This window comes from Heterodontus francisci, unplaced genomic scaffold (genome assembly GCF_036365525.1).
Source record: "Heterodontus francisci isolate sHetFra1 unplaced genomic scaffold, sHetFra1.hap1 HAP1_SCAFFOLD_752, whole genome shotgun sequence".
Classification (NCBI taxonomy): Eukaryota; Metazoa; Chordata; class Chondrichthyes; order Heterodontiformes; family Heterodontidae; genus Heterodontus; species Heterodontus francisci.
Genome location: NW_027141679.1, coordinates 416,934 through 441,788, shown reverse-complemented (window position 1 = coordinate 441,788; position 24,855 = coordinate 416,934). Strand labels below are relative to the sequence as shown.

Here is a 24,855-nt window from a genome sequence, read left to right as displayed (position 1 = left end):
GATCGGCCGTTCCTTCGCCGTCGCTGGGGCACAATCCTGAAACTCCCTTCCTCACCGCACTCTGGGTGCACCCGACCCTACGCGGACTGCAGCGGCTCAAGGCGGCGGCTCACCACCGCCGTCTCGAGGTCAGGAAATGCGGGCCTTGCCAGCGATGCCAACAGACCCAGAATCAGGAAAAAGGACAGGCACAAAAGCGAGCCTGTGCGAGCGTGCGTACACACATATCGCAAACAGGTACGCACCGCTCACATAAGCAGACATCTTGCCCATCTGGTCAACCGGACACTGCGTACGAGGTGTGGTCCCAGATGTTCTAATCCTCGCCCACGCAGCGCCAGTGGCCGTGCGCTGCCCCATCCCCCCCGCCCCCCAACTTTCCGACAACTCACCTGTCAACTGCAGGCTGATTGTCATTACCCAGATTTCTGTAAGACAAAACGCATGGCATTGTAACCAGGAACAGTGAGACAACTGGCGGTTCCCACAAAGACCACCAGTCTGCAGCTCCCCCCCCACTCCTCAGACCAAAACAGGCCGAAGTCACTGCACCCACACAACCCCCCCCCCACCGACCCCCGCACTTTCCCTGCCCACAGGTCTGAGATACCCAGCGACAGACCAGCACCCGGCATCCTGCCAGCATTGCTGAGGACAGAAACAAACAATTGCCGCTTCAAGCTTCCAAGCCACCCACTCTCTCCGTACGCACCCGGGAGTGAGTTACAGACTGGAATCTAATCGAGGGGTTCTGGGGGGTTTATATATAGAATAACAGATACCCGGGAGTGAGTTACAGACTGGAATCTAATCGAGGGGTTCGGGGGGTTTATATATAGAATAACAGACACCCGGGAGTGAGTTACAGACTGGAATCTAATCGAGGGGTTCGGGGGGGGTTTATATATAGAATAACAGATACCCAGGAGTGAGTTACAGACTGGAATCTAATCGAGGGGTTCTGGGGGGTTTATATATAGAATAACAGATACCCGGGAGTGAGTTACAGACTGGAATCTAATCGACGGGTTTGGGGGGGTTCATATAGAGAATAACAGATACCCGGGAGTGAGTTACAGACTGGAATCTAATCGAGCGGTTTGGGGGGGTTTATATATAGAATAACAGATACCCGGGAGTGAGTTACAGACTGGAATCTAATCGAGTGGTTTGGGGGGGTTTATATATAGAATAACAGATACCCGGGAGTGAGTTACAGACTGGAATCTAATCGAGGGGTTCGGGGGGGGGTTTATATATAGAATAACAGATACCTGGGAGTGAGTTACAGACTGGAATCTAATCGAGGGGTTCGGGGGGTTTATATATAGAATAACAGATACCCGGGAGTGAGTTACAGACTGGAATCTAATCGGGGGGTTCGGGGGTTTATATATAGAATAACAGATACCCGGGAGTGAGTTCCAGACTGGAATCTAATCGAGTGGTTCGGGGGGGGGTTTATATATAGAATAACAGATACCCGGGAGTGAGTTACAGACTGGAATCTAATCGAGGGGTTCGGGGGGTTTATATATAGATTAACAGATACCCGGGAGTGAGTTACAGACTGGAATCTAATCGAGGGGTTCGGGGGGGTTTATATATAGAATAACAGATATCCGGGAGTGAGTTACAGACCGGAATCTAATCGAGGGGTTCGGGGGGGTTTATATATAGAATAACAGATATCCGGGATAAAAACAAGAAATGCTGGAATCACTCAGCAGGTCTGGCAGCATCTGTGGAAAGAGAAGCAGAGTTAACATTTCGGGTCAGTGACCCTTCATCGGAACTGACAAATATTAGAAAAGTCACAGGTTATAAACAAGTGAGGCGGGGTGGGGCAAAAGATAACAAAGGAGAAGGTGTAGATTGGACCAGGCCACATAGCTGACCAAAAGGTCACGGAGCAAAGGCAAACAATATGTTAATGATGTGTTGAAAGACAAAGCATTAGTACAGATTAGGTGTTAATACACTGAATATTGAACAGCAGCAAGTGCAAACCTGAAAAAAAACAGTGGGTAAGCAAACTGAACAAACGAAGATGAAATGAAATAAATGCAAAAAAAATGATTATAAAAAATGTGAAAAAGAATGTAAAAAAAAAGGAAGAAAAAAATAACTAAAAATATAAGTAAAATGGGGGCCCGTCCTGCTCTGAAATGATTGAACTCAATGTTCAGTCCGGCAGGCTGTAGTGTGCCTAATCGGTAGATGAGATGCTGTTCCTCGAGCTTGCGTTGATGTTCACTGGAACACTGCAGCAATCCCAGGACAGAGATGTGAGCATGAGAGCAGGGGGGAGTGTTGAAATGGCAAGCAACCGGAAGCTCAGGGTCCTGCTTGCGGACTGAGCGGAGATGTTCCGCAAAGCGGTCACCCAGTCTGCGCTTGGTCTCCCCAATGTAGAGGAGACCACACTGTGAGCAGTGAATACAGTATACTACATTGAAAGAAGTACAAGTAAATCGCTGCTTCACCTGAAAGGAGTGTTTGGGGCCTGGGATAGTGAGGAGAGAGGAGGTAAATGGGCAGGTATTACACCTCCTGCGATTGCAGGGGAAGGTGCCATGGGACGGGGACGAGGTGGTGGGGGTAATGGAGGAGTGGACCAGGGTGTCGCGGAGGGAACGATCCCTTCGGAATGCTGACATGGGAAGGGAGGGGAAGATGCGTTTGGTCGTGACAACACGCTGGAGGTGGCAGAAATGGCGGAGGATGATCCTTTGGATATGGAGGCTGGTGGGGTGAAAAGTGAGGACAAGGGGAACCCTGTCACGGTTCTGGGAGGGAGGGGAAGGGGTGAGGGTAGAGGTGCGGGGAATGGGCCGGACACGGTTGAGGGTCCTGTCAACCACAGTGGGGGGAAATCCTCAGTTGAGGAAAAAGGAGGTCATATCAGAAGCACCGTCATGGAAGGTAGCATCATCAGATTAGATGCGTCGGAGACAGAGAAACTGGGAGAACGGAATGGAATCGTTACAGGAGGCAGGGTGTGAAGAAGTGTAGTCCAGGTAGCTGTGGGAGTCGGTGGGCTTATAATGGATATTAGTAGACAGTCTATCCCCAGAGATGGAGACAGTGAAGTCGAGGAAGGGAAGGGAAGTGTCAGAGATGGACCATGTAAAGGTGAGAGAAGGGTGGAAATTGGAAGCAAAGTTGATAAAGTTTTCCAGTTCGGGGCGGGAGCAGGAAACGGCACCGATACAGTCATCAATGTACCGGAAAAAGAGTTGGGGGAAGGGGCCTGAGTAGGACTGGAACAAAGAATGCTCGACATATCCCACAAAAAGACAGGCATAACTAGGACCCATGCGGGGACCCATAGCGACACCTTTTACTTGAAGGAAATGCATGGAGTTGAAGGAGAAGTTGTTCAATGTGAGAACAAGTTCAGCCAGGTGGAGGAGGGTGGTGGTGGATGGGGGCTGGTTGGGCCTCTGTTCCAGGAAGAAGCGGAGAGCCCTCAAACCATCCTGGTGGGGGATGGAGGTGTGGAGAGATTGGACGTCCATTGTGAAGAGGAGGCGGTTGGGACCAGGAAACTGGAAATTGTCAAAATGACGTAGGGCGTCAGAAGAGTCACGGATGTAGGTGGGAAGAGACTGGACCAGCGGAAAAAAGATAGAGTCTAGATAGGAAGAAATAAGTTCAGTGGGGCAGGAGCAGGCTGACACAATGGGTCTGCCGGGACAGTCCCGTTTGTGGATTTTGCGAAGGATATCCGGGAATGAGTTACAAACTGGAATCTAATCGAGGGGTTCGGGGGGTTTATATATAGAATAACAGATACCCGGGAGAGAGCTACAGACTGGAATCTAATCGAGGGGTTCGGGGTGGTTTATATATAGAATAACAGATACCCGGGAGTGAGTTACAGACTGGAATCTGATCGAGGGGTTCGGGAGGTTGAGATATAGAATAACAGATACCCGGGAGTGAGTTACAGACTGGAATCTAATCGAGGAGTTCGGGGTGGTTTATATACAGAACAACTGACACCCGGGAGTGAGTTACAGACTGGAATCTAATCGAGGGGTTCGGGTGGTTTATATATAGAATAACAGATACCCGGGAGTGAGTTACAGACTGGAATCTAATCGAGTGGTTCGGGGGGTTTATATACAGAATAACAGATACCCGGTTGTGAGTTACAGACTGGAATCTAATCGAGGGGTTCAGGGTGTTTATATACACAATAACAGATACCCGGTTGTGAGTTACAGACTGGAATCTAATCGAGGGGTTCAGGGTGTTTATATACAGAATAACAGATACCCGGGAGTGAGTTACAGACTGGAATCTAATCGAGGGGTTCGGGGGGTTTATATACAGAATAACAGATACCCGGGAGTGAGTTACAGACTGGAATCGAATCGAGGGGTTCGGGGGGTTTATATACAGAATAACAGATACCCGGGAGTGAGTTACAGACTGGAATCTAATCGAGGGGTTCGGGTGGTTTATATACAGAATAACAGATACCCGGGAGTGAGTTACAGACTGGAATCTAATCGAGGGGTTCGGGGGGTTTATATATAGAATAACAGATACCCGGGAGTGAGTTACAGACTGGAATCTAATCGAGGGGTTCAGGGTGTTTATATATAGAATAACAGATACCTGGGAGTGAGTTACAGACTGGAATCTAATCGAGGGGTTCAGGGTGTTTATATATAGAATAACAGATACCCGGGAGTGAGTTACAGACTGGAATCTAATCGAGGGGTTCGGGGGGGTTTATATATAGAATAACAGATACCTGGGAGTGAGTTACAGACTGGAATCTAATCGAGGGGTTCAGGGTGTTTATATATAGAATAACAGATACCCGGGAGTGAGTTACAGACTGGAATCTAATCGAGGGGTTTGGGGGGGGTTTATATATAGAATAACAGATACCCGGGAGTGAGTTACAGACTGAAATCTAATCGAGGGGTTCGGGGGGTTTATATATAGAATAACAGATACCCGGGAGTGAGTTACAGACTGGAATCTAATCGAGGGGTTCGGGGTGTTTATATATAGAATAACAGATACCCGGGAGTGAGTTACAGACTGGAATCTAATCGAGGGGTTCGGGGGGTTTATATACAGAATAACAGATACCCGGGAGTGAGTTACAGACTGGAATCTAATCGAGGGGTTCAGGGGGTTTATATATAGAATAACAGATACCCGGGAGTGAGTTACAGACTGGAATCTAATCGAGGGGTTCGGGGGGTTTATATATAGAATAACAGATACCCGGGAGTGAGTTACAGACTGGAATCTAATCGAGGGGTTCGGGGGTTTATATATAGAATAACAGATACCCGGGAGTGAGTTACAGACTGGAATCTAATCGAGGGGTTCGGGGTGGTTTATATATAGAATAACAGATACCCGGGAGTGAGTTACAGACTGGAATCTAATCGAGGGGTTCGGGGGGGTTTATATATAGAATAACAGATACCCGGGAGTGAGTTACAGACTGGAATCTAATCGAGGGGTTCGGGGTGGTTTATAAGTAGAATAACAGATACCCGGGAGTGAGTTACAGACTGGAATCTAATCGAGGGGTTCTGGGGGTTTATATATAGAATAACAGATACCCGGGAGTGAGTTACACAAGTGGGGATGTAATCTTTGGCTCTGCTACGATATCAGAGGCATCCTCCAAAAGTAGCTACTCTCCAAGCCCCTCACTTGCTCTCAAGCCTCCCCGGCCACCTCCGGCCATATTAATGGACAGCATGGGCTCCTTGCCTGCCTGGGCCCTGTGTGCAGCACTATGTACAGCTCAGCCTCCTGCGCTCGGCGCACACTACACAGCAGCAGTGAGATTTCCTCACTGCACACCACGAGCCCGCTGCTCCACATTCCACCTCGCCTCGACCACACTCTGCGCAACACCCCCCCCCCCCCCCGCCCCCGCCCCCCCTTTCTCTGCTTCTGCTGCGTCTCGGTCTGACCACACGCGGAGCTCTCTGACACCCGTCTCGTCTCCTCGCTCCGAAACCACAAAGCACAGTTTCCGCTCCCTGCGTGTTACCAACGTTATGAGAAAGAGGAAAGGATGATCGTAGGCACCTGAGGAAGAGGCAGAATGAATGAAAAAAATTTCCAGAGGCACCGGGACCGTCTGGTAGACGCAAGAACTGGGGGGGGGGGGGGGGGGGGGGGGGTGCGCCTCGCTCTGGAAAGGAGGAAGGATCAACGGTTTTCCCATCGGTTCGATGTCGAGACGTTTCCGTTGCTGGGAACGCCAGAATGCAGGGATCCTCAATATACAACAGTCGCTAAAAATGACTTGGGTGTGCTCGTGCAAGCAATTCCAAGGCAATTGAGATGTTGGCCCTTATTGCAAGGGGAATGGAGTGCAGGAATAAGCAAGTCTTGCCGCAATTGTAGGGATTTGGGCTGACCTCCACCTGGAGTCCTGGGCACAGTTTTGGTCTCCGTAATCTAAGGAAAGATATACTTGTCTTGGAGGTGGTATGGTCATTGCCCGATGCCCCATCCCCACGCCGGGGGGATGATACCCCCACCCCACCCCCTGCCGCTCTGCGCCCACCGCGCCTCATACTCACTGGCCGCCGCAGAACTGCGCCCCGCCCAGGAAGCCGTACTTGTCCGTGCGCCGAGACGAGGCGGTGCTGCCGTTGATCTCCGAGTCCGACCCCATCGAGCTGCCGTCCTCGGGCAGCAGGGACTCGGCCGTGCCGTACATGGACACCGAGTCCACCTGGCCGTAGAGGGAGACCGCGTCCTCCGCCGCGTCCGGGGCCGGGGAGCGGCGCGGGGGGGAGGGCTGGGGGCCGGGCGCCGCCGGAGCCCGGTCGGGGGTCACGGCCGGGGCCCCCGCTGGCCTGTCGGGGGCCGCTGACGCAGCCGGGGGCCCCGATGCCCGGTTGGCGGGCACGGCCGGAGCCTGGCCGGCGGGCACCGCCGGGGAGTGGTCAGCGGGCACGGCCAGAGGGGAGTGGTCAGTGGACACGGGTGGGAGTGGTCAGCGGGCACGGCCAGAGGGGAGTGGTCCTTGGGCGCGGCCAGAGGGGAGTGGTCAGTGGGCACTGGTGGGAAGTGGCCAGTGGGCATGGCCAGGGGCGAGTGGTCAGTGGGCACTGGTGGGGAGTGGTCAGTGGGCATGGCCAGGGGCGAGTGGTCAGTGGGCACTGGTGGGGAGTGGTCAGTGGGCACTGGTGGGGAGTGGTCAGTGGGCATGGCCAGAGGGGGTGGTCAGTGGGCACTGGTGGGGAGTGGTCAGTGGGCATGGCCAGAGGGGGGTGGTCAGTGGGCACTGGTGGGGAGTGGTCAGTGGGCATGGCCAGAGGGGGGTGGTCAGTGGGCATGGCCAGAGGGGGGTGGTCAGTGGGCACTGGTGGGGAGTGGTCAGTGGGCATGGCCAGAGGTGGGTGGTCAGTGGGCACTGCCAGAGGGGGGTGGTCAGTGGGCACTGGTGGGGCGTGGCCAGTGGGCATGGCCAGAGGGGCGTGGTCAGTGGGCACTGGTGGGGCGTGGCCAGTGGGCATGGCCAGAGGGGCGTGGTCAGTGGGCAACGCCAGAGGGGCGTGGTCAGTGGGCAACGCCAGAGGGGCGTGGTCAGTGGGCAACGCCAGAGGGGCGTGGTCAGTTGTCACGGCCGGGGGGGTGTGGTCAGCGGGTGAACAGCTCCCGGTGGCCGGAGTCCGGTAACCCGGGGCCGGTGCAGGTACCGGCCGGCGGCCGAGCATCGCCCCCTCAGGCGGCGGCGGCGGCGGCTCCGGGGAACCGAGCTCCAGCTCGAGCTCCAGCTCCAGCTCCGACCGCCTAACGGACAACAGCGTTCGCGCCTGCGCGCTGGCGGAGGAGGAGAGGAGGGGCGGGCACGCCCAACCAATCGGAGAGGCGGCCGCCGGCGCGTCCCACCAATCCGAGGGTGCCTCCTGCGCCCAACCAATCGAAGCCGCCGCCGCCGCTGAGCGCCGCCAATCGGAGCGGCCGCGCGCGGCCCGCCCCTTTCTCCTCTCGCCAATCACATCTTCGGAGGAAAACATGACGTCGTCACCCACCCCCCCCCCCCCCCCCCATTCCGATCAACCACTGCGCCCGCGCCCCGGACCTGACGCAGCGTTGGGTACGGCAACGGCGTGGCCTCCGCGAGCATGCGCAGCTGCCAACAGATGCGGAGCATGCGCAGAAGGCGAGGGCGGGCCCTCCCGATCAGGAGCATGCGCAGCGCAGCGCAGCGCACCCCGCAAGGTCCTCCAGCATGGAGCAGGCGCAGCAGGCGAGGTCCTCCAGCCAAGGAGCGTGCGCAGTAGCGAAGATCCTCCCAATCTGCCGCATGCGCAGTGGGAAAGTCTGGGTGGAGGGGGGCGGGGCGGGGAGAGAGAGAGAGATCCCATTTAAAGGTGTATTCACCCGCACTGGGCACCATCTTAAAGGTGTATTCACCTGCACTGGGCACCATCTAAAAGGCGACCAACACCTACCCACCCCCACCTCCCCCACAAAACTCGCACCGTAGAGGCGAGGTTGTGAGGAAGCAGAGGTTTGGGCCTGCCCATGCGTCCCAGCTCTGTGGGATCTTGCTGTGCGCCAGCGAACCCGTCACACGCCACCGGGCGCGGCCTGGACCGGTCTACCGTGTGCAGTTCCGGGCACCGCGCCTCGGGAAGGACATGAAAGCTGTAGAGAGGGTGCGGAAAAGATTCACGAGAATGATTCCTGGGTGAGGGACCAGATGGATAATACAACGGAGAACCAGGCTGAATACAGAAGGTTCAGCGGGGAAGTGTAAAAGCCATAAAAGAAGCAAAGAGAGAGTATGAGAAGAGACTGGCAGCTAATATTAAACATTAAAGGGAATCCCAAAGCTTTCAATAGACATATAAATAGTAAATAGCGGGTGGTGTAGTGGTATTGTCACTGGACTAGTAACCCAGAGACCCAGGGTATTTCTCTGGGGACATGGGTTCAAATCCCACCACAGCAGAAGGTGGAATTTGATGTCAATTAATAAATCTGGAATAAAAGCTAGTCTAATGATGTCCGTGAAACCATTGTCAATTGTTGTAAAAACCCATCTGGTTCACTAATGTCCTTTAGGAAGGAAATCTGCTGTCCTTACCTGGTCTGGCCTACATGTGACTCCAGGCCCACAGCGATGTGGATGACTCTTACATGCTCTCTGAAATGGCCTAGCAAGCCACTCAGTTGTATCTCACCGCTACGAAGTCAATACAAAGGAATGAAACCGGACGGACTACCGGGCATCGACCTAGGCACCGGAAACGACGACGGCAAACCCAGCCCTGTCGACCCTGCAAAGTCCTCCTTACGAACATCTGGGGGCTTGTGCCAAAGTTGGGAGAGCTGTCCCACAGACTGGTCAAGCAACAGCCTGACATAGTCAGACTCACAGAATCATACCTTACAGACAATGTCCCAGACACTGCCATCACCATCCCCGGGTATGTCCTGTCCCACCGGCAGGACAGACCCAGCAGAGGTGGTGGCACAGTGGTCTACAGTCAGGAGGGAGTTGCCCTGGGAGTCCTCAACATCGACTCCGGACCTCATGAAGCCTCATGGGATCAGGTCAAACATGGACAAGGAAACCTCCTACTGATTACCACCTACCGCCCTCCCTCAGCTGAGTCAGTACTCCTCCATGTTGAACAGCACTTGGAGGAAGCACTGAGGGTGGCGAGGGCACAGAATGTACTCTGGGTGGGGGACTTCAATGTCCATCACCAAGAGTGGCTCGGTAGCACCATTACTCACCGAGCTGGCCGAGTCCTAAAGGACATACCTGCTGGACTGGGTCTGCAGCAGGTGGTGAGGGAACCAACAAGAGGGGAAAACATACTTGACCTCGTCCTCACCAATCTGCCTGCCACAGCTGCATCTGTCCATGACAGTATTGGTCGGAGTGACCACCGCACAGTCCTTGTGGAGACGAAGTCCCGCCTTCACATTGAGGATACCCTCCATCGTGTTGTGTGACATTACAACCGTGCTAAATGGGATAGATTTCGAACAGATCTAGCAATGCAAAACTGGGCATCCATGAGGTGCTGTGGGCCATCAGCAGCAGCAGAATTGAACTCAACCACAATCTGTAACCTCATGGCCCGGCATATCCCCCACTCTACCATTACCATCAAGACAGGAGACCAACCCTGGTTCAATGAAGAGTGCAGGAGGGCATGCCAGGAGCAGCACCAGGCACACCTCAAAATGAGGAGTCAACCTAGTGAAGCTACAACACAGGACTATCTGCGTGCCAAACTGCGTAAGCAGCACACGATAGACAGAGCTAAGCGATCCCATAACCAACGGATCAGATCTAAGCTCTGCAGTCCTGCCACATCCAGCCGTGAATGGTGGTGGACAATTAAACAACTAACTGGAGGAGGTGGCTCTACAAATATCCCCATCGTCAATGATGGGGCAGCCCAGCACATCAGTGTGAAAGATAAAGCTGAAGCATTTGCAACAATCTTCAGCCAGAAGTGCCGAGTTGATGATCCATCTCGGCCTCCTCCTGAAGTCCCCAGCATCACAGATGCCAGACTTCAGCCAATTCGATTCACTCCACGTGATATCAAGAAACGACTGAAGGCACTGGATACTGCAAAGGCTATGGGCCCTGACAATATTCAGGCAATAGTACTGAAGACCTGTGCTCCAGAACTTGCCACGCCCCTAGCCAAGCTGTTCCAGTACAGTTACAAGACTGGCATCTACCCTGCAATGTGGAAAGTTGCCCAGGTATGTCCTGTACACAAAAAGCAGGACAAGTCCAACCCGGCCAATTACCGCCCCATCAGTCTACTCTCAATCATCAGTAAAGTGATGGAAGGGGTCATCAACAGTGCCATCAAGCAGCACTTGCTTAGCAATAACCTGCTCAGTGATGCTCAGTTTGGGTTCCGCCAGGGCCACTCAGCTCCTGACCTCATTACAGCCTTGGTTCAAACATGGACAAAAGAGCTGAACTCGAGAAGTGAGGTGAGAGTGACTGCCCTTGACATCAAGGCAGCATTTGACCGAGTATGGCATCAAGGAGCCTGAGCAAAACTGAGGTCAATGGAATCAGGGGGAAAACTCTCCGCTGGTTGGAGTCATACCTAGCACAAAGAAGATGGTTGTGGTTGTTGGAGGTCAATCATCTGAGCTCCAGGACATCACTGCAGGAGTTCCTCAGAGCAGTGTCCCAGACCCAACCCTATTCAGCTCTTTCATCAATGACCTTCCTTCAATCATAAGGTCAGAAGTGGGGATGTTCCCTGATGATTGCACAATGTTCAGCTCCATTCGAGACTCCTCAGATACTGAAGCAGTCCGTGTAGAAATGCAGCAAGATCTGGACAATATCCAGGCTTGGGCTGATAAGTGGCAAGTAACATTCGCGCCACACAAGTGCCAGGCAATGACCATCTCCAACAAGAGAGAATCGAACCATCTCCCCTTGACATTCAATGGCATTACCATCGCTGAATCCCCCACTATCAACATCCTGGGGGTTACCATTGACCAGAAACTGAACTGGACCAGCCATATAAATACTGTGGCTACAAGAGCAGGTCAGAGGCTGGGAATTCTGCAGCGAGTAACTCACCTCCTGACTCCCCAAAGCCTGTCCACCGTCTACAAGGCACAAGTCAGGAGTGTGATGGAATACTCTCCACTTGCCTGGATGGGTGCAGCTCCAACAACACTCAGGAAGCTCGACACCATCCAGGACAAAGCAGCCCGCTTGATTGGCACCCCATCTACAAACATTCACTCCCTCCACCACCGACGCACAGTGACAGCAGTGTGCACCATCTACAAGATACACTGCAGCAATGCACCAAGGTTCCTTAGACAGCACCGCCCAAACCTGCGACCTCTGCCACCTCGAAGGACAAGGTTACAGCACTTCAGCTGCATGTCCAGGTACCTTTTAAATGTATTGAGGGTTTCTGCCTCCACCTCCGATCCTGTCAGTGAATTCCAGACACCCATCACCCTCTGGGTGAAAGGTTTTTCCTCCTGTCCCCTCTAATCCTTCTACCCATCAGCTTAAATCTGTGTCCCCTGGTAACTGACCTCTGGAAACAGGTCCTTCCTGTCTATTCTATCTCGGCCCCTCATAATTTTGTACACCTCAATTCAGTCACCCCTCAGCCTCCTCTGTGCTAAGGAAAACAACCCGAGCCGATCCAATCTTTCCTCATCGCTGTAACTTTCGAGCCCTGGCAACACTCTTGTAAATCTCCTCTGTACTCTCTCCAGAGCAATTATGTCCTTCCTGTAACGTGGTGACCCAGAACTGTACGCAATACTCCAGCTGTGGTCTAACCAGTGTTTTATACAGATCCAGCATCACATCCCTGCTTTTGTATTCTATACCTCGGCCAATAAAGGAAAGTGTTCCATATGCCTTCTTCACCACTCGATCTACCTGTCCTGACACCTTCAGGGACTTGCGGACATGCACTCCAAGGTCTCTCACTTCCTCTACCCCTCTCAATACCCTCCCGTTTATTGTGTATTCCCTCGCTTTGTTTGCCCTCCCCAAATGCATTACCTCACACATTCTCCGGATTGAATTCCATTTGCCACTTTTCCGCCCACTCAACGAAAACCATTGACATCATTTTGGAGTCCACGGCTATCCTTTTCACTGTCAACCGCACGGCCAATTTTTGCGTCATCAGCAAACCTCCCACATTTAAGTCCAAATCATTAATGCATACCACAAACAGCAAGGGACCCAACACTGAGCCCTGTGGAACGACACTGAAAACAGCATTCCGTTCACAAAAACATCCCTCAACCGCTACCCTTAATTTCCCAGCCCTGAGCCAATTCTGGATCCGAACTGCCACATTCCCCTCTATCCCTATAATTATTTGGTCTATCCCTCGCACCGTTTTTAAACAATGGGACAACGTTCGCAGACCTCCAATCCCCTGGCACCTCGCCCGTATCCAGTGAAGATTTGAAAATGATCCTCAGCACATCCGCTATTTCCTCCCTGGCTTCCTTTAACAACCTGGGATACAATCCATCTGGCCCTGGTGATTTATCCACTTTCAAGGATGTCAGACCCTCTCGTACTGACTCTCTCATTACGTTTATCATATCTAATATTTCACACTCCTCTTTTACTACAATGTCTACATCATCCCTCTCCTTTGTGAAGACAGAGACAAAAAACTCATTAAGAACCCTGCCCACATCTTCTGCATCCATGTGCAAGTTCCCTTGTACATCTGATAGGCCCGACCCTTTCCTTAGTTATCCTCGTGCTCTTAACGTACTGATAAAACATCTTTGGGTTTTCCTTGATTTTACCTGCCAATAATTTTTCATGTCCTCTCTTTGCTTTTCTAATTTCCTTTTCGGCTTCACCCCTGCGCTTTCTATACTCCTCCAGGCTTTCGAAAGTATTAAGATATTTGTGATTGTAATAAGCGTTCTTTCTCTGCTTTAACTTAACCTGTAAGCTTCTAGATAACCAGGGGACTCTAGATTTTCCCGTACCACCCTTTATCTTAGTGGGGACATGACTACACTGTGCCTGTAGTATCTCGCTTTTGAATGCCTCCCACCGGTTTGCCACTGATTTTCCTTCAAGTAGCTGTATCCAATCCACTTTCTCCAGCTCACCTCTCAGTTTCGTCAAACTCCCCTTCCCCCAATTTGGAACTTTTACTCCTGTGTTATCTTTGTCCTTTTCCATGATTATGCCAAAACTAACAGTATTATGATCACTATCTCCAAAATGGTCGCCCACTGTCACTTCATCCACTTGCCCAGCTTTCATTACCGAAGACTAAATCTAGAATTGCGCCCCCTCTCGTTGGGCTTGTTACGTGCTGGCTAAAAAAGTTCTCTTGAACGCAGTTCAAGGATTTTGTGCCCTCTGTGCCCTTCACACTGTTTGTATCCCAGTTGGTATTGGGGTAGTTGAAATCCCCAACTATTATTGTCCTATAGTTTTTGCACTCAGAAATTTGCCGACATATTTGTTCCTCTATCTCCCTCTCACTATTTGGGGGTCTATTGTACACTCCTAGTCGTGTGGCTGCCCCCTTTTTTATTTCTGATCTCTACCCAATGACCCCGTTTGATGATTCATTTAGCATATCATCCCTCCTCAAAGCTGTTATTGATTCCTTAACTAATAATGCTACACCCCTCCTTTATTATCCCCGTCTCTATCCCCCCTGAGCGCCGTGCTATCAGAAGGTCAGTACTGAGGGAGTGCCGCACTGTCGGAGGGTCAGTACTGAGGGAGTGCCGTGCTATCGGAGGGCCAGTCCCATCACCCCAGATGATCAAACACGGCCCCTGTCGCGCTGGATGTCAAAGATCCCACATCACGATCGGCGGGAGGATGTTGTCCTGCCGGGAGCAGCAGGGATATCCCCGAGGCCATGAATGGGTCGCAAACGGAGCAGTTAATTGCGGTGCAGAGTGAGGATTCAGGGCACTCTGTCAGGATCGGAGTAGGTCTGAGAGCCAACAGCCCGTGTTCGAACAACTGAGTCTATCTCCAGAGCAGACTGCAAACACGGCCCTTTTAAACCCCACACGGATACGAGAGAAAGTCGCGCACCTGCCCAGCGCCTTTCACGACCATCGGACAGCCCCAAGCGCAACCCGCACAGCAAGATCCCGCAGGCCGTCAAGCGATGACCGCCCCGTAATCTCTTTCTGTGACGTGCGTTGAGGCGGTAAATATTGCGGCCCAGGGCACTGGGGAGAACTCCCCTTCTTCCAGAATGGTGCCATGGGATCTTTCTTTGCATCTGGTCGTGAAAGCAGGCAGGGCCTCGATTTAACGTGGCTTCAGAAGCATCGTGGTTATGTCATTGGGCCCCGGTATACGGAGACTGGGACAGTGTAGAGGGAGCTTTACTCTGTATCTAACCCCCGTACTGTACCTGTCCTGGGAGTGTTTGATGGGGACAGTGTGGAGGGAGCTTTACTCTGTATCTAACCCCCGTACTGTACCTGTCCTGGGAGTGTTTGATGGGGACAGTGTGGAGGGAGCTTTACTCTGTATCTAACCTCCGTACTGTACCTGTCCTGGGGAGTGTTTGATGGGGGGACAGTGTAGAGGGAGCTTTACTCTGTATCTAACCCCCGTACTGTACCTGTCCTGGGAGTGTTTGATGGGGACAGTGTAGAGGGAGCTTTACTCTGTATCTAACCCCCCCGTACTGTACCTGTCCTGGGAGTGTTTGATGGGGACAGTGTAGAGGGAGCTTTACTCTGCATCTAACCCCCGTACTGTACCTGTCCTGGGGAGTGTTTGATGGGGGACAGTGTAGAGGGAGCTTTACTCTGTATCTAACCCCCGTACTGTACCTGTCCTGGGAGTGTTTGATGGGGACAGTGTAGAGGGAGCTTTACTCTGTATCTAACCCCCGTACTGCACCTGTCCTGGGAGAGGGGATGAATAGAAATTTGAAATTAGGATTATGGGGGCGGGGAGGAGAGTCAGGAAGGTGGAGTGAAGCTGACAATCAGATCCGCCATGATCTTAGCAGGCTCGAGGGGCCGAATGGCCTACACTTGCTCCCTTTTCAAATGTTCTTACATCGGATCCCTTCATAATTTTCCCCTGTCGGAATGCCTTGTGGGAATTCCGACCACGTTCCCCCGGACATCAAGGGGGATCGAACCGCTCAATCCCAGTGGCATGGGGGCGGGGGGTCGTTGCCGTGCCTGTTTGGTGGGTGTTGTGAGTTATATCGGGCATGGTGAGGGGGTAAGGTGAGTGGGGGGTGGTGGGGGGGGGCGGGGGTCTGTATACGCAGTGGGTAATGCCACAAGACTGAGAGTGAAGGATGGCCCAATCGGGCGACCGAGACCCTGTTTGCTCTCTGATTGGCCTGTGTCGGAGGTCATGTGTCACACGGGGGTCACAGGGCTGGTCGAGCAATGGCGGGAGAGTCTGGGAGCCCAGCGGGAAGAAGGCCACGAGGAATGGGACTCGTGCTGTCCCTCGCCTCTCCTCACCCCCCTCCCTCAACCTCGCCTCCATCCACACTCCTTCCCTTCGATTCCCCCCCCTACCCCCAACTCGCTCCCCTCGATGTCCCATCAAAGTCCCCTCTCCCACTGCCCTCCAAAGTCCCCTCTCCCACTGCCCTCCCCTACTCCCTCCCTCCCCACTCCTCCCCTCTCTCTCCCCCCTACTCTCTCCCCCACTCCCCTCAATGTCCCATCCCCCTCCCCCTTTCCGCACTCCCCTCTCCCTCAACCTCGCCCACTCTCCCACATTCCCCACTCCCCTCTCTCTCTCCCCCCCCACTGCCTCTCTCCCCTCGTGTTCTCCCTCTCCTCCGCTGTCTCCCACTCCCCTCCCCTCTCCCTCCCTCCCATTGCCTCTCTCTCCCCCCCCCCAGCTCCCCTGTCCCACTCCTACTCCCCCGCCCATCCCTTTCCCCAGTCCTCCCCTTCGCTCCCTCACCCACTCCTCTACCCCGTCCTCCTCGTGCGATCCAGACGTTGACTAGCACCCTCCCCTCCTTCACGACTCAGAGGCAACTTTTCTTCCTATTCTGGTCATCAAGCTGCCAGTGTCGAGGCCCCTCAGGGTTTCAGCTGTCTCAGCACTAGCTAGCTGGCTGCAGCTGCCCGCATTCCACTGAAGACGCAGTGAGACACTTCGAAGAGAGTGACGACTAAATTTAGACCCGGGTTCGGTTACAGCCAGGCGGCGGGGGGGGGGGAGACACTCGCACTGGTGACAGGTGACAGACAGGCTGCAGCTACAGCCCCAGTGAGGTGTGGCTCAAAGTGACAAGAGCTCCACACAGACCCCGTCACGTAGCAAGTAACAGTCCGCAAATCAGAGAGAGTACTGGGTTAAACAGGAGTGAAATACAGACTGCAATCTAATCGAGGGGTTCGGGGGGTTTATATATAGAATAACAGATACCCGGGAGTGAGTTACAGACTGGAATCTAATCGAGGGGTTCAGGGGGGTTTATATATAGAATAACAGATACCCGGGAGTGAGTTACAGACTGCAATCTAATCGAGGGGTTCAGGGGGGTTTATATATAGAATAACAGATACCCGGGAGTGAGTTACAGACTGGAATCTAATCGCGGGGTTCTGGGTGGTTTATATATAGAATAACAGATACCCGGGAGTGAGTTACAGACTGGAATCTAATCGAGGGGTTCAGGGGGGTTTATATATAGAATAACAGATACCCGGGAGTGAGTTACAGACTGGAATCTAATCGCGGGGTTCTGGGTGGGTTTATATATAGAATAACAGATACCCAGGAGTGAGTTACAGACTGGAATCTAATCGAGGGTTCGGGGGGGTTTATATATAGAATAACAGATACCCGGGAGTGAGTTACAGATTGGAATCTAATCGAGGGGTTCGGGGGGGTTTATATATAGAATAACAGATACCCAGGAGTGAGTTACAGACTGGAATCTAATCGAGGGGTTCGGGGGGGTTTATATATAGAATAACAGATACCCGGGAGTGAGTTACAGATTGGAATCTAATCGAGGGGTTCGGGGTGGTTTATATATAGAATAACAGATACCTGGGAGTGAGTTCCAGACTGGAATCTAATCGAGGGGTTCAGGGGGGTTTATATATAGAATAACAGATACCCGGGAGTGAGTTACAGATTGGAATCTAATCGAGGGGTTCGGGGTGGTTTATATATAGAATAACAGATACCCGGGAGTGAGTTACAGACTGGAATCTAATCGAGGGGTTCAGGGTGGTTTATATATAGAATAACAGATACCTGGGAGTGAGTTACAGACTGGAATCTAATCGAGGGGTTCGGGGTGGTTTATATATAGAATAACAGATACCCGGGAGTGAGTTGCAGACTGGAATCTAATCGAGGGTAGCGGTGGTCGGGTGGTTTATATATAGAAAAACAGATACCCTGGAGTGAGTTACAGACTGGAATCTAATCGAGGGGTTCGGGGGGTTTATATATAGAATAACAGATACCCGGGAGTGAGTTACAGACTGGAATCTAATCGAGGGGTTCGGGGTGGTTTATATATAGAATAACAGATACCCGGGAGTGAGTTATAGACTGGAATCTAATCGAGGGGTTCGGGGTGGTTTATATACAGAATAACAGATACCCGGGAGTGAGTTACAGACTGGAATCTAATCGAGGGGTTCGGGGTGGTTTATATATAGAATAACAGATACCCGGGAGTGAGTTACAGACTGGAATCTAATCGAGGGGTTCGGGGGGGTTTGTGTATAGAATAACAGATACCCGGGAGTGAGTTACAGACTGGAATCTAATCGAGGGGTTCGGGGTGGTTTATATATAGAATAACAGATACCCGGGAGTGAGTTACAGACTGGAATCTAATCGAGGGGTTCGGGGTGGTTTATATACAGAATAACAGATACCCGGGAGTGAGTTACAGACTGGAATCTAATCGAGGGGTTCGGGGTGGTTTATATATAGAATAACAGATACCCGGGAGTGAGTTACAGACTGGAATCTAATCGAGGGGTTCGGGGGGGTTTATATATAGAATAACAGATACCCGGGAGTGAGTTACAGACTGGAATCTAATCGAGGGGTTAGGAGGAGGGGTCTCGATGTAAATGATAGGCCTTTGTAACTCGGTTGGTATCTGGGTTGAGGGGTTGGGAGATGGCCACTGTTCTGAGGGATGGTGATTTGGAGTGGAGAGTATTGAGGCTCCGGCGACTAAGGGTCCCACGCCGAGTGAGAGGCGCCTCACCCGAACTCTGGGCCAGGCAGCTGTCTGACGGAGTCATAACCTTCCCCTCCTCTAACTGGGTCTCAGAATGCAGCCCTGGATCAAACAAGGGATGTTGGAGTTCGAGTGGGAGTTTGAGTGCTACCTCGAGTATGTCAACCCCCGTTGCCTCACCCATAGATCCCTCCTCCAGTCCCCTCCACACCTCCTCATCTCTGTAACCTCCTCCAGTCCCCCTGCAACCCTCCCTATCTCTGTAACCTCCTCCAGTCCCCTCCACCCCTCCATATCTCTGTAACCTCCTCCAGTCCCCTCCACACCTCCCCATCTCTGTAACCTCCTCCAGTCCCCTCCACACATCCCCATCTCTGTAACCTCCTCCAGTCCCCTCCACACCTCCCCATCTCTGTAACCTCCTCCAGTCCCCTCCACCCCTCCCCATCTCTGTAACCCTCCTCCAGTCCCCTCCACCCCTCCCCATCTCTGTAACCTCCTCCAGTCCCCTCCACCCCTCCCCATCTCTGTAACCTCCTCCAGTCCCCCTCCACCCCTCCCCATCTCTGTAACCCTCCTCCAGTCCCCCTCCACCCCTCCCCATCTCTGTAACCTCCTCCAGTCCCCTCCACCCCTCCATATCTCTGTAACCTCCTCCAGTCCCCTCCACACCTCCCCATCTCTGTCACCTCCTCCAGTCCCCTCCACACCTCCCCATCTCTGTAACCTCCTCCAGTCCCCTCCACCCCTCCCCATCTCTGTAACCTCCTCCAGTCCCCTCCACCCCTCCCCATCTCTGTAACCTCCTCCAGTCCCCCTCCACCCCTCCCCATCTCTGTTAACCTCCTCCAGTCCCCTCCACCCCTCCCCATCTCTGTAACCTCCTCCAGTCCCCTCCACCCCTCCCCATCTCTGTAACCTCCTCCAGTCCCCTCCACCCCTCCATATCTCTGTAACCTCCTCCAGTCCCCTCCACACCTCCCCACTCTCTGTAACCTCCTCCAGTCCCCTCCACACCTCCCCATCTCTGTAACCTCCTCCAGTCCCCTCCACCCCTCCCCATCTCTGTAACCTCCTCCAGTCCCCTCCACCCCTCCCCATCTCTGTAACCTCCTCCAGTCCCCTCCACCCCTCCCCATCTCTGTAACCTCCTCCAGTCCCCTCCACCCCTCCCCATCTCTGTAACCCTCCTCCAGTCCCCTCCACCCCCTCCCCATCTCTGTAACCTCCTCCAGTCCCCTCCACCCCTCCATATCTCTGTAACCTCCTCCAGTCCCTCCACACCTCCCCCCATCTCTGTAACCTCCTCCAGTCCCCTCCACCCCTCCCCATCTCTGTAACCTCCTCCAGTCCCCTCCACCCCTCCCCATCTCTGTAACCTCCTCCAGTCCCCTCCACCCCTCCCCATCTCTGTAACCTCCTCCAGTCCCCTCCACCCCTCCCCATCTCTGTAACCTCCTCCAGTCCCCTCCACCCCTCCCCCATCTCTGTAACCTCCTCCAGTCCCCTCCACCCCCTCCCCATCTCTGTAACCTCCTCCAGTCCCCTCCACCCCTCCCCATCTCTGTAACCTCCTCCAGTCCCCTCCACCCCTCCCCATCTCTGTAACCTCCTCCAGTCCCCTCCACACCTCCCCATCTCTGTAACCTCCTCCAGTCCCCTCCACCCCTCCCCATCTCTGTAACCTCCTCCAGTCCCCTCCACCCCCTCCCCATCTCTGTAACCTCCTCCAGTCCCCTCCACCCCTCCCCATCTCTGTAACCTCCTCCAGTCCCCTCCACCCCTCCCCATCTCTCGTAACCTCCTCCCAGTCCCCTCCACCCCTCCCCATCTCTGTAACCTCCTCCAGTCCCCTCCACCCCTCCCATATCTCTGTAACCTCCTCCAGTCCCCTCCACACCTCCCCATCTCTGTAACCTCCTCCAGTCCCCTCCACCCCTCCCCATCTCTGTAACCTCCTCCAGTCCCCTCCACCCCTCCCCATCTCTGTAACCTCCTCCAGTCCCCTCCACCCCTCCCCATCTCTGTAACCTCCTCCAGTCCCCTCCACCCTCCCCATCTCTGTAACCTCCTCCAGTCCCCTCCACCCCTTCCCCATCTCTGTAACCTCCTCCAGTCCCCCTCCACCCCTCTCCCCATCTCTGTAACCTCCTCCAGTCCCCCTCCACCCCTCCCCATCTCTGTAACCTCCTCCAGTCCCCCTCCACCCCTCCCCATCTCTGTAACCTCCTCCAGTCCCCTCCACCCCTCCCCATCTCTGTAACCTCCTCCAGTCCCCTCCACCCCTCCCCATCTCTGTAACCTCCTCCAGTCCCCTCCACCCCTCCCCATCCTCTGTAACCTCCTCCAGTCCCCTCCACCCCTCCCCCTTCTCTGTAACCTCCTCCAGTCCCCTCCACTCCCTCCCTCGCTCTCTCTCTCTCTCTCTCTCTGTCTCACTCTCTCTTTCCCTCGCTTTATCTCTCTGCCGTTTTCTCTCTCTCTCTCTCTGTCTCTCTGTCTCTGTCTCCCACACTCTGTCCGCAATGGATCACTCTCTCTCTCTGCATACCCTCTCTCTATTTTTATGTGTTCCCCTTGCTGTCTCTCAATATACGCTCCACCCCCCCCTCACCCCCCCCCCACCGCCCACACCTCTCTCTCTGCCTCTCTCTCGGTCCTCGCTCTCAATCTCTCCGTCTGCGTTATTCTATTTCTGCAGGACACACCTCTCTCCCCTCTCTCTACGTCAGTGCCCCACTCCTTAGACTCTCTCCCTGTCGGTCCCCTCCCTCTGTAGATTCTCTCTCTCTCTCTCTCCTTCCCTCTGTAGATTCTCTTTCTCTCCCTCTGTAGATTCTCTCTCTCTCTCTCTCCCTCTGTAGATTCTCTTTCTCTCCCTCTGTAGATTCTCTCTCTCTCTCTCTCCCTCTGTAGATTCTCTCTCTCTCTCTCCTCTGTAGATTCTCTCTCTCTCCCTCCTCCCTCTGTAGATTCTCTTCTCTCCCTCTGTAGATTCTCTCTCTCTCTCTCTCTCTCTCCCTCTGTAGATTCTCTCTCTCTCCCTCTGTAGATTCTCTCTCTCTCTCTCTCCCTTCCCTCTGTAGATTCTCTCTCTCTCTCCCTCCCCTCTCCCCTCTGTAGATTCTCTCTCTCTCCCTCCCTCTGTAGATTCTCTCTCTCCTCTCCCTCTCCCTCTGTAGATTCTCTCCCTCTCTCTCTCTCTCCCTTCCTCTGTAGATTCTCTCTCTCTCCCTCTCCTCTGTAGATTCTCTCTCTCTCCTTCCCTCTGTAGATTCTCCTCTCTCTCTCTCCCCCTCTCCCTCTGTAGATTCTCTCTCTCTCTCCCTCTCCCTCTGTAGATTCTCTCTCTCTCTCCCCTCTCCCTCTGTAGATTCTCTCTCTCTCCCTCCCCTCTGTAGATTCTCTCTCTCTCCCTCCCTCTGTAGATTCTCTCTCTCTCTCCCCCTCTCCCTCTGTAGATTCTCTCTCTCTCTCCCCTCTCCCTCTGTAGATTCTCTCCTCTCTCTCCTCCCTCTGTAGATTCTCTCTCTCTCCCTTCCTCCCTCTGTAGATCTCTCTCTCTCTCCCTCTGTAGATTCTCTCTCTCTCTCCTCCTCCTCTCCTCTGTAGATTCTCTCTCTCTCTCCCTCTCCCTCTGTAGATTCTCTCTCTCTCCCTCTCCCTCTGTAGATTCTCTCTCTCTCCCTCCCTCTGTAGATTCTCTCTCTCTCCCTCTGTAGATTCTCTCTCTCTCTCTCTCTGTAGATTCTCTCTCTCTCTCTCTCTCTCTCTCTCTCTGTAGATTCTCTCTCTCTCTCTCTCTCCCTCTGTAGATTCTCTCTCCTCCTCTCTCCTTCCCTCTGTAGATTCTCTCTCTCTCTCCCTCCCTTCCTCTGTAGATTCTCTCTCTCTCTCTCTCCCCTCTGTAGATTCTCTCCCTCTCTCTCTCCTCTCTCTCTCCTCTCCCTCTGTAGATTCTCTCTCTCTCTCCTCTCCTCTGTAGATTCTCTCTCTCTCTCCCCTCTCCCTCTGTAGATTCTCTCTCTCTCCCTCCCTCTGTAGATTCTCTCTCTCTCCCTCCCTCTGTAGATTCTCTCTCTCTCTCCCTCCCTCTGTAGATTCTCTCTCTCTCTCCTCCCTCTGTAGATTCTCTCTCTCTCTCTCTCTGTAGATTCTCTCTCTCTCTCTCTCTCTCTCTCTCTCTGTAGATTCTCTCTCTCTCTCCTCTCTCCCTCTGTACATTCTCTCCTCTCTCTCCTCCCTCTGTAGATTCTCTCTCTCTCTCTCCCTCCCTCTGTAGATTCTCTCTCTCTCTCTCCCTCCCTCTGTAGATTCTCTCTCTCTCTCTCTCTCTCTCCCTCTGTAGATTCTCTCTCTCCTCTCTCCTCTCCCTCTGTAGATTCTCTCTCTCTCCTCCCCTCTGTAGATTCTCTCTCTCTCTCTCCTCCCTCTGTAGATTCTCTCTCTCTCCCTCCCTCCTCTGTAGATCTCTCTCTCTCTCCTCCTCTGTAGATTCTCTCTCTCTCTCTCTCCTGTAGCTCCTCTGTAGATTCTCTCTCTCTCTCCTCTCTCCTCTGTAGATTCTCTCTCTCTCTCCCTCTCCCTCTGTAGATTCTCTCTCTCTCTCTCCCTCCTCCTCTGTAGATTTCTCTCTCTCTCTCCCTCCCTCTGTAGATTCTCTCTCTCTCTCTCCCTCCCTCTGTAGATTCTCTCTCTCTCTCTTCCCTCCCTCTGTAGATTCTCTCTCTCTCTCTCTCCCTCTGTAGATTCTCTCTCTCTCCTCCCTCTGTAGATTCTCTCTCTCTCTCTCTCCTCCCTCTGTAGATTCTCTCTCTCTCTCCCCTCTGTAGATTCTCTCTCTCTCTCTCTCTCCCTCTGTAGATTCTCTCTCTCTCTCTCCTCTCCTCTGTAGATTCTCTCTCTCTCTCTCCTCCCTCTGTAGATTCTCTCTCTCTCTCTCTCCTCCTCCCTCTGTAGATTCTCTCTCTCTCTCTCTCCCTCTGTAGATCTCTCTCTCTCCCTCCCTCTGTAGATTCTCTCTCTCTCTCTCCCTCCCTCTGTAGATTCTCTCTCTCTCTCCTCCCCTCTGTAGATTCTCTCTCTCTCTCTCTCCTCCCTCTGTAGATTCTCTCTCTCTCTCTCTCTCTCCTTCCCTCTGTAGATTCTCTCTCTCTCTCTCCCCTCTGTCTCATCTCTCTCTCTCTCTCTCCTCCCTCTGTAGATTCTCTCTCTCTCTCTCCCTCCCTCTGTAGATCTCTCTCTCTCTCTCTCCCTCCTCCTCTGTAGATTCTCTCTCTCTCTCTCTCTTCCCTCCCTCTGTAGATTCTCTCTCTCTCTCTCTCCTCCTCCCTCTGTAGATTCTCTCTCTCTCTCCTCTCCCTCTGTAGATTCTCTCTCTCTCTCTCCCTCCTCTGTAGATTCTCTCTCTCCTCTCTCCTCCTCTGTAGATTCTCTCTCTCTCTCTCCCTCCTCTGTAGATTCTCTCTCTCTCTCTCCCTCTGTAGATTCTCTCTCTCTCTCTCTCTCTCCCTCTGTAGATTCTCTCTCTCTCTCCTCCTCCTCTGTAGATTCTCTCTCTCTCTCTCCTTCCTCCCCTCTGTAGATTCTCTCTCTCTCTCTCTCCCTCTGTAGATTCTCTCTCTCTCTCTCTTCTCCCTCTGTAGATCTCTCTCTCTCTCTCTCTCTCCTCTGTAGATTCTCTCTCTCTCTCTCTCCTCCCTCTGTAGATTCTCTCTCTCTCTCTCTCCTCCCTCTGTAGATTCTCTCTCTCTCTCCTTCGCCTCTGTAGATTCTCTCTCTCTCTCCTCTCCTTCCCTCTGTAGATTCTCTCTCTCTCTCTCTCTCTCCCTCTGTAGATTCTCTCTCTCTCTCCTTCTCCCTCTGTAGATTCTCTCTCTCTCTCTCTCCCTCTGTACGATTCTCTCTCTCTCTCTCTCTCTCCCTCTGTAGATTCTCTCTCTCTCTCTCTCGCTCCTCTCCCTCTGTAGATTCTCTCTCTCTCTCTCCCTTCCTCCCTCTGTGAGATTCCTCTCTCTCTCTCTCCTCTCTCCCTCTGTAGATTCTCTCTCGGTCTCTCTCTCTCTCCCTCTGTAGATTCTCTCTCTCGTCTCTCCTTCCTCCCTCTGGTAGATTCTCTCTCTCTCTCTCCTTCTCTCTCTCTCTA

At 53.1% G+C, this 24,855-nt stretch overlaps 2 protein-coding genes across 3 annotated transcripts in view; one reads left to right on the top strand and one right to left on the bottom strand.

Annotated features, from left to right (window-relative positions):
• The window catches only part of LOC137364377 (TBC1 domain family member 10B-like), a 34,292-nt gene extending 27,372 nt beyond the window's left edge, over window positions 1-6,920 (bottom strand). The window contains exons 1-2 of one of the 2 annotated variants that reach the window (XM_068027623.1): window positions 6,579-6,920; window positions 393-428 (exon numbers count right to left, since the gene is read on the bottom strand). In XM_068027623.1, coding sequence (XP_067883724.1) covers window positions 393-428; window positions 6,579-6,718 — 176 coding nt within the window. In that variant the 5' untranslated portion in view covers window positions 6,719-6,920. The remainder of the gene's footprint in view (window positions 1-392; window positions 429-6,578) is intronic. The other variant, XM_068027624.1, reaches the window with a different exon arrangement.
• Window positions 6,921-14,405: 7,485 nt separating this feature from the next.
• Window positions 14,406-24,855, top strand: part of LOC137364380 (myosin regulatory light chain 11-like) — an 18,117-nt gene continuing 7,667 nt past the window's right edge. Inside the window, 1 exon segment of the mRNA XM_068027627.1 lies at window positions 14,406-14,477. Within this exon segment, the coding sequence (XP_067883728.1) occupies window positions 14,406-14,477 (72 nt within the window).